At 52.3% G+C, this 9,665-nt stretch overlaps 1 protein-coding gene across 1 annotated transcript in view; it reads right to left on the minus strand.

Moving 5' to 3' along the window:
• phldb1b (pleckstrin homology-like domain, family B, member 1b) overlaps positions 1-3,466 on the minus strand; it is a 30,080-nt gene extending 26,614 nt beyond the window's left edge. Inside the window, 4 exon segments of the mRNA XM_057050102.1 lie at positions 526-696; positions 922-1,045; positions 2,185-2,286; positions 3,274-3,466. Coding sequence (XP_056906082.1) covers positions 526-696; positions 922-1,045; positions 2,185-2,286; positions 3,274-3,306 — 430 coding nt within the window. The 5' untranslated portion in view covers positions 3,307-3,466.
• Positions 3,467-9,665: the final 6,199 nt, after the last annotated feature.

Below are 9,665 nucleotides of genomic sequence, written 5' to 3' on the forward strand. Positions count from 1 at the left end.
ACCACATAGCTCAGTCCCCAGAACCAAAACCACATAGCTCAGTCCCCAGAACCAAAACCACATAGCTCAGTCCCCAGAACCAAAACACATAGCTCAGTCCCTAGAACCAAAACCAAATAGCTCAGTCCCCAGAACCAAAACCAAATAGCTCAGTCCCGAGAACCAAAACCAAATAGCTCAGTCCCGAGAATCAAAACCAAATAGCTCAGTCCCTAGAACCAAAACCAAATAGATCAGTCCCTAGAACCAAAAAGGTGGAACCAAAGTAAAGTACAAGTTCTTCTTCTTTGAGGACAGCTCAAAGAACCCTTCATGGTTCAGGTCAGAAACTGAACCGAACTGGTTCTTCGTGGAAACGTCTGTGATTAAACACAAAACCAATAATAAGGGATCCGGTTTGGATCCCCAAACAGGGTCCTGGTTCTCAGAGACACCATAGAAGAAGCTGAAACACCTTTGTTGGTTCCAACCAGGAACCTTTTGTCCCCAGTGAGTGCTGTTATAGCAGATGTATTGATCTCCTACCTTGGGACAGGCGGACCGGCTGGGTGAGCTGAAGTCCGTCAACAGCGCACAGGTTCCCACAGGGGTGCAACGTGATGACCCCACACTTGTTCTCTATGTAGCAGTGGTGGGGGGCCACGCCGGGGCCCTGGATGCTGATGTCAGCGGGACCGTTACCCAGGGTGGTCCGGCCTGTGGGGAGGGGGGTAAAGAATGCGTCAAGTGTCCAGACCCACACAGAAATGAAGCCACAGATGGGAAACCCGCGCCCCTTGTGGTCACTATGGGAACTGCCGTTTCAAATTTCTCTTAAATCTGCTGGAAACAAAATTGAAGGAAAACGATTTGTTTTGTTCGCCGGGAAATTGTCCCGAGGGAATCGGCCGTTCCCCGGAGGTCAACCTCCTCGGGTCTCACCTTCGGGCAGAGGCAGCAGAGTGATGGCGACGCTCAGTCGTCCGCTCCCCAGGCTGACCAGGTGGGGGCGCTCTGCCTGGAGCTTCAGCCCCTTTCCGGTCTCCAGCAGGTCCAGCGGAGTGCTCTGAAACAGGAAGGCCACGCCCAACAGACAGACACGAGATGATCAGCTGTCGTTTGCTGATCATTAGCCGAGCTAATTGGCTGAGCGTGACGCTAACGAACGAGGATGTGCAGACAGCGAGCCCTGTCTGGGGTCTGGATATCTTCACCCCGGGGGGTCGTTTCAATAACCGCCCGCTCTGCTTACGCCCCCCTCTTCCTCGCCACACAACCCTGAAGTATCACCGTCGAGACGTCGCCATAGCAACGGCACCCCCCACGATTTAGAAGAAGCACGGAGCTCCTGGAGGGCGTTTGACGCACTAATGAATTAGCTTTCCAGTCTTTTACTTTGAAATTAGATTAAAAACAAGACAAATTCAGGCCGACTCAAAAGACATCAAAATTCTTGAAAGGGAACAAAGTTCCCTGAAAACTCTGTTGGATCAATTAGCATTCGCTCGCTAGCAAATAGGCTTCAAAGTCCATTTCGCGCTTCACTTGTCTGTGAGCGCGTTTGGTGATTAAACTCGGGTGAAGTGTTAAATGGACTCTGAAGGCCCTGAGCTCCTTCGCTGTCCCGGTTCTGGACCCTCTTACACTTGCTGCTTCAGCGCCGTCCGCGAGCAGCGACCCCGCCTCTTGGCCCGTTAGCCGGCCGCGTGCGCTAATGGGATTATCACATTGTGTTGGTGCGGCGGGGTCAAGCCTAAGAGGATTGCTGAGAGACTGGCTGGGAGGCCTCACTGGGAGCTGTGGGAGCCCCATATGCTACGTGCTGCTGCTCCCATGTGGCGGACGCGGCTACGCCTGCTAACGTACAGCGTTTACGTCAAACATCGGATCATCATTTGTCACAAACCCTTGACCTTTGGCCGTCAATAAGGCTAAACAGCAACTGGAACGGGATCCGATGGCGAGTCCGTTTAGCTCCGGACTGGACTGCCGGGCCCAGCAGGTGGGAAAAACAGGCAGTCAGCCTCAGGTTCGGTCTAATTACCGACTCCGCCTGTAAATTCCTGCTTTGGAATATGTGGTCAGATGCTGTCAGGACACGCCCCGTCTGGACCCGCTGACCTGAACCACCGCCGTGTCCCTGTTTACCCTCAATCGTAGCGCTAAAAGAAGCAGCAGCACGGGTCCAAACAGCGCCTCACTCACCTGGAGCACCTGCCGGCTCTGCCGTCCCCCCTCAGGTGTGTTCCTGTTCAGGCGGTCCATGTCCACCGAGCCGTCCACGGCGTCCCGCGGCGCGTGAAGATCCTGAGGAAGGAGATGGAGTCGTCAACCTAAGTCACGCGTGACTGGACCTCTGCTGGACAGAGACCGGTCCTCGGCAATGACCGGACAGAATCCGAGGATTTCTCAACCACGCTGAGCGGGAATCCCCCTCCCCACGCCGACGACACACACCAGTGCGTCAAGGTGTGATTCATGGCATTACCACACACACACACACACACACACACACACACACACACACACACCAAAACAACAGATGGTAGACGGCATTAAGACACAGTGAGGAAGTAAAACACACGCTAAGCACGCAAGCTAGGTTAAAATCTCCTGGTAATTGATGACGCATTTGCCAGTCATCTACACACACACACACACACATACACGCACACACAACCTGACCAAGCTAATTCTGAGTATAAATGGCTAAAAATACTCTTTTCTTGCCTATTACAAAATTCCTGCTGATCACACTCAACCATTAGCACAAGTGAGGTGGCTGTTGCTAGCGCACGCTAAAAGTGCTTTGGCTACATCCATAAACACGTAATTACACAACAGCAGTGGGACGTAACACCGGTGAGGTTTTGTTCCTTAATGTTTAGCATTTTTGTCAATACCACAACTGACCAGCAGGGGGTTCGAGTTGGTGGAGTTGGAAAAGTAACATTTTAAAGAACCATTTTTGAGGGATCTTGAGCAGCAGGAGCTAATGAGCGTACACACAACCTGTGTTTGTGGCCACGCTATGGCCAAATTAGCCGCTAAGCCCAGTTTGTAAAGGGGTGAAAGTCCGTATCATCTACAGAAAAATCAGGTTTGAGAGGCTGAGAGGACCTAGCACACACAGAACACGGTACCCGGAGACATTAGCGTAGCGAAAACATGCAGCAAAGATGGAAATCGCCCTCTGCCCCCAGGATACAGGAGGCAGCTGCAGGATATCTGGAATCAGCCCCTGAGCTTCTTCACGCTAACCTGACGCCTCCCCTCCTCTCCTGCCATCGTTACCTTCCTCCAGTTGTCCAGCAAACCGATTTCCATGGCGCAGGGCCGCCGCCGGACGCCAACCTCACGCCTCCGAGACGGCACGGCGAGATTGGTGCAGCACCGCCAGACACAGGCGAGCTCTTTGTGCTGGTCTCAGGATCCTCCACAAACTCCCATTCAGGAGGTGGACCTGTTCCTGCTTGCTCCACTAAACTGAGACCTACATTCCTGCCCGGCAGCCCTGAAGTCCCAGATAACAGAGACACGTGTGTGTGTGTGTGTGTGTGTGTGTGGTGATCAAAAGAAACAAAGTAGAAGGGAGTGATAGAGTGATGAATGATGGAAATAAAGGGCAAACAGAGAGAAGAGGGTGTAACAGATGTTTTCTTCTTAAAGGGGCACAAAAAGTGATATTTAAGGAGCTAAAATGCTAATCTGGGCCACATCCGCTAATCTGGGCCACATCAGCTAATCTGGGCCACATCAGCTAATCTGGGCCACATCAGTGACTCTGCCCGGTGTCTATTTCTGATAAAGACGTGGCAAAACCAGACAGGAAGCGCCTGTTAACTCCTTGGAAATGCTAACACAAAGTTAGCAGTAGCATCTTTGGGAATTGTGTGGAGCAGATAGTCTCCGGATGAGCGTTTATTCCCATCAGATTCGAAACAAAAGAGCCCCCATCTCTGCATAGTTTGTTGCCCTGCGTCCCTCCCTCTCATGCCGGGGCAGAAAGGCTGCCATTGTTCCCCACGGGGAGGGCATGAGGGAATCTTTTTAGTTTTTGTTTTGATGCTGATATGAAACGAAGGCTCGGGGTGGGAACGGAGAAAGTCCGGAAAGATGGAGGCTGCGGTAGATAGAGGGATGAAAATGGAGTGAAAGTCACATCAAACTCTGGAGTTTTGGAGTTTTTCCCAGGTTTTCCATGAACTTCCCGACCAATCAGGGTCCAGTCTTACGTCAAAACACCTCCGCTAACGATTTATTGCAAGTGAAAAATACCCAATTCTGAGCAATAAAGGAGGTCAAATGGGAAGATCATATATTTGGGAGCATGGCGCTTTAGCATGGCAGCTAACAGTATAGGGCTAATATGCATGATATGAGATGAACTATAAACTAGCGAAGCGGGGCCCCCTCCATGGGGGCTAGCATGTCGCTCCACCGTGTTTCGAGCCTCCAGTGTGAACTTTAGCATTGCCTAATGCTACAGCTAACAACAGTAGCATTAAGCGTCTCTCCGTCCCGGCCCGACTCAATCCCACTTTCTCCTGTCTGGAAGTCTGCGCGACTTTGTTTATCGTCATTCCGAGGCCAAATTGCACTTTCCTTTTTTTAGAAGCCGACCGCAGAAATGCAGTAAGGGAGCAGGAAGGGAAGCGACCTGACAACGCGTCGGCGTATTTCAACATTCTTCGGGCGGTTCACCGATAAACGCAAGAATAACACGACAGTTAAAGAAAACCACGTGTCAGGGAATTCAACTCGCACACCAACGCTAAAACAAAGCAAGCGGAGGGCAACAGTAAACCGCAGCCGGGCGACGCCCAGCATCAAAGTAGAGGTTTAAAATCCCAGGAATAGCTAGCGCGGCCAGGTTGCTAATGTGTCATGTTAGCACGGAAGCTAAGCTTTACAGACAAACGCTGTCATCAGACGGTCTCATCGGAAAGGAACCCGTCTTCTTCCGCCTCCTCCCGTGACTTTATCGCAAAAATGGCGGGAAGTGGTGGCGGTTAGCTTCGGTCAAGTGAGCTAATTAGCATTCGCGATTCAAAGTGTTTTTTCTCCAGATTTTGACGTGTCAGCACCAACGAGTACAGCTCGGGTGTTAGCGCTTAGCACGAGATACTGATCGCGCCATCTGCTCCGCGTTTGTGCCGTATCAAAGTGCCGCGAACGTACAGAAACAACGAAAGATCGGTCCAGGTTCGTAACCCGCCGCTGCGGAATCCGACGCTCCGGCCTGCGAGGATTCCCGAAAGCCTCTCATCATCCGGGCCCACAGCAGAAATGTGACCTCAGAGCCGCGTTTGGGTCCAAACCGCCGTTATCCAACAGCCCGCCGAGTCAGCGTTTGTCCTTACGGGGGGATTATCACCGACAAACTCAATATTCCCACTTTCAATAAGTGGAACGCTCTGGGATTACCCTGATGGATCAGGATATAGTCGATATTCCCCCTCTAAATTAAAGCTCCGACACCTGGAAGACGTCAAACCTACTGGTTGACCTCCCACCTGGGGCAGTTGCCTGTGATTGGCCCAACAGGAACGCCATATTCCGAGCGGTATTCCGTTGCTCATTGGTTCCGTTGACTTTTGGCTCAGAGTTTCCAAAGGATGCAGAGCTGGACGGACATTCCAGCACTGCGGGGACAAAGAAGCTCTTTGAACGGCAGTAATCCTCTAGAGGAGGAGCGGGAACGCTGCTGCAGCAAACTGGACTCCAGGACACACACCCACACGGACACACACACCCGGCACCGGAATGTTTCACTGCAATGTTGCGAAATACGATGTGGATCAAAATCTAGAGGACCGAGAGCTTTGTAAGAGTTCGGATTATGTTAGTAGCTCCCCAAAAAAGATTCTTTTCAAGCGGAAAATGAAATTTTGGCGGTCAGGATTCCGCTCCTGTCATCATTCCGGCTCTCCAGCATCCAGACCCCCGTCCAGGAGCTACAAGCGTGTCCCAGTGTCACTCACCCACTGTCTTTCTTTAATCTCTGATCTTCTTTGATGTCTGCTGCCTTAAACTGCGGCCGGCTCGGATCCCCGGACCGTTGCGGGAGGTGAACTCGGACGTGAGCGGTGGTGAAGTGGGGAAGGGAAGGACGGGAAGCACCGGGGGGAGGCTGGGACATCCCTTTGAGTCATGGAAACGGCACACGCTCCGGTCGCTCCGGAGGCCTTTCTGAAGGTCTTTGTGTTCTCCCGGCGTTCCGCTAACGGGCCCTGGAAACACTGACCCTCTGGAAAATGTGCGGAAGATCACGGATCCACACCTCAAGTTACGGCATTCCGCTAAAAATAAAACGGGAACGCAGATACGGCTGACGAAGAGCAGCAGCCAAAACACCACGACGTCACCCCCCCCCCAGACTGTTGTGTCTGCCAACTCCGCCGTTGCCATGGCGACGGCAGGGGGGAAACGTGCGCACGTGCGCGCGTTTCACCACGCGGTTTTTTGGGATAAGTATCGGCCGGTTGGGGGGGGGGGAGTGAAAGCCTGGAATGAATCAGTGTCGGAGGCACAAAAGACAGGACAATAAAGGCAGGAAATGATGTCGCGGCGAGGTCACATGGCCGCCTGGAAGGATTTCACTTGTTTAGACACGTGATGTCGGCGACCTCGCCTGCCCCCGCGACCTCCGGATCAGACGGGACCACGGTCAGTCGGGATGTTCCCGAAAAGGTAAAGGGAAAATCACTCGCTCGTTTGGGTTAGCGTCGCTAGGTAGCGGGAAAAGAGCGGGTCAGGTTCAGCCCAGGTGCTGGGGCGAGGGGGCGGAGCCTCCGTCTCGCGGTGATTAGGTCACGGAACAAAGGATTTATTATCGCTCCGAGAACCCACACAGCCGTTCCGGCCGCTAAATGTACTCCGACTCCAAGGTCCAAGCAACAACGGGGCCTGTTCTCGGCTCCCCTGACCGCGGAGCAGCCGGCGCTGATCCGGACACCTTAAGAGTTCTGCGGAGTGGCGCCGAGGCTCGCTCGCTATCGGCGTCCAAAGACCCGCCAAGGATGGAAATAAACCACACGTGTCCGGAATACCGCCCTTATCTTCCCGGGAAGTCCTCATGTGTTTGGTTCTCGATACCACAGAAGGTTCCGAACCAGAACAGAACCAGATGCTGTAACAACAACACGGGTCAACGCTAACCCGCTAACTCTTTACACACACTCACACACACACACACACACACACACACACAGACACACTCACACACACCGGTTGCTCACCTCGCTCTGCCGTTCCCGTCCTCTCCAGGTTAAATGGACCCATTCAGGGAGCCCATCCCCGCCCGGACCACCCACCCAGCTTTGTCATGTTGGCTAGAAACCGGTCCCGGTCGGGTTAGGAGCTGGACAATGGTCCGGGATGCAGGTGCTCCCATCAGGGAGGCTAATGAGAACCACAATAAACCCTAATGAATCTGCGCGGTCCCCACATGGGGCTGAAACCCTGCCCTTGCTAACACACGCCCACCGACCCGTGCAGCCGAACCGCCCCGGTTCTGCTTCCTGTTTGCTCAGCCTCGCCCAGCGGGCCTCCACAAGGAGCTCATTCTCCGGAATAAAGACCCACTGTGTGGTTCAGCAGGAGCCTGCGGAGAACCTTCAACTGGGACTCGTTAGCAAACACAGCTAAACAGTGAGGGCGCAGCTTCTCTCGGGAACAGACCTTTATGCTCCCACACTGGAGCGCCTGTCGGCTAGCTTGAGCCAGAACTCCTCTTGGTCCAAATCAGGTCCATTCGGGTCGGTCTGTTCTCGTAAATACGTTCAGCACCAGCAAACAAAAAGCCGCCTCTTGCCTGGCCGTCGTTTTCGTAAATAAGCTAAGCAACATTTTGGGTAATCCATATAAAAACAAATGCTAGCGTTAGCGCTAGAGACCTATTTGCGTGTCTAAAAGTGAAAGACTGAAAGATGCTGACAAACACGTATCAAAGATGTGGGTCGAGGTTCTGCTTTGTTGCTGCTAGCTAGCATTAGCATCTTTCCACGACTGTTATTGAAACTTCGATGAAACGTAAAAAAAAAAGTCCATTTTTAAAATAGCTTGTGATAATTGGTGGGTATCGAAGATGAGATGCTAACCTAGCTGCTAGCTAGAATCTTGGTTTAGTCACCTACAAATGTCCCACATTCCTGGACTGTTTATAGGAAGCTTGTACATCTGGGCCGGTCCATCGTAAAACATTCCCTGCTAGCTGACCGCGACGCTACTGCTAATCCGACGAAAATTATCCAGTGGCAGCTGGAGGGAAAAACGGCGTCTCTGCTAGCGAGAAAGAACTTTTATTTCAATTTATATGCAGTTTATTTCCAAATCTCTTTTTCTTTGGAGTTTTCTAATGAAAACTCCCTCTGGCCGCTTTGATCTGCACGCAGCGAAGGTTCAAAGAGAAAGACGCGCCAATAAAAAAAAGAAAGAGCTGAAACTGTTTAACATTTAGAAGATGCTAACCGGTAGCATCGAGCGCCGCCGTAGCTTAGCCTCCGGGTGAAAGCAGACTGCTGGGAGTCAAAGGTGAACACACACACTTAGCATAAACCGCCGTCTGAGACGCGTAAACGCTAGCTCTTTGATCTTTAATGAAACGCCACGCCGTGCCAGCACCCACGCAACCGCTGAAGCCCGTTATGGAAGCAGAGCTGCCGGGCCGAGCCGCGGGGAGACGCTCATTATCAACATCAGAGACGGGGGCCGACTCGGAGCTGATTGGACCCTTTTAATCGGGGGGGACGCAGGACGGCCTGGACGTGCCGGGACGGAGACTCGGGATTCGGGGCTGACGGTGGAGGAAGAAGCGGACCCGAAGCGAGCGGGTCGACATGGTGCCGGTATCATCCCCAGCATCATCATCATCGCCCCTGATGAAGAGAAACATTAGCCAACACAGTGGCGCTGCTGCCCCCTGGTGCTGGAGGGGGGGATTGCTTCCTTGATGGCAGAACCAGGCAAACGCCCCGATTGGACCGACAGAATGTCGCAGGTGGGCGCGGGCCCGCCCCCCTGGAAAAGGCGCCGATGCCAGAACCACATGCTCCTGTTCCAGAGCTGGAAATTCCACACCGGCACATGAAATCCCCCCCCCCCCCCCTCGCGGCCACGTGTGGCACCAACGGTAACGTTTGTATCGGTAAATTTCAGTCATCGCAGATAATAACGGTTAATTAACAGTTTATAAAGGTTAATAAAGCATTTATTAAGGCTCCTTTAAACCCACATTATTTGGTGTCAAGTAGTTAGCACGCGGCATTTCATTCCTGCTAGTGTAGCTGAATGACTAGCCACAGTTGAGGTTTAGCGATCTTATTGAGCCTTATTAAGTATTTATTACTGTGTAATTAAGTGTTAATTAATAGTCAAGGAGCAACACTCCTTGGGGAAAGGGTTAAGAAAGGCATCAACAAACAGCAGCTGGCAGCAACAGGTGAACATGAGTGTCGTAAAAAGGGGGCGATCTGGGGTCGTGCCCCCCCCCCGCAGGCTAACGACCCAAACATGATGTTTTTTTTTAATCTTCTGGTGGGTAAAAACATTGAAAACGAAGAGAGAAGAAGGTGAAACGAGGCCGCGGTGGAAGCAGCGGGGAGGAGCGAAAGGTGAAAACAAATAGTTCTCTTTGTTTTGTTGCTTTGATGTGCGCTAGGTTCTCAAACGCCCCTTTGAAAAGT

Source organism: Takifugu flavidus, chromosome 12, assembly GCF_003711565.1.
Source record: "Takifugu flavidus isolate HTHZ2018 chromosome 12, ASM371156v2, whole genome shotgun sequence".
NCBI lineage: Eukaryota > Metazoa > Chordata > Actinopteri > Tetraodontiformes > Tetraodontidae > Takifugu > Takifugu flavidus.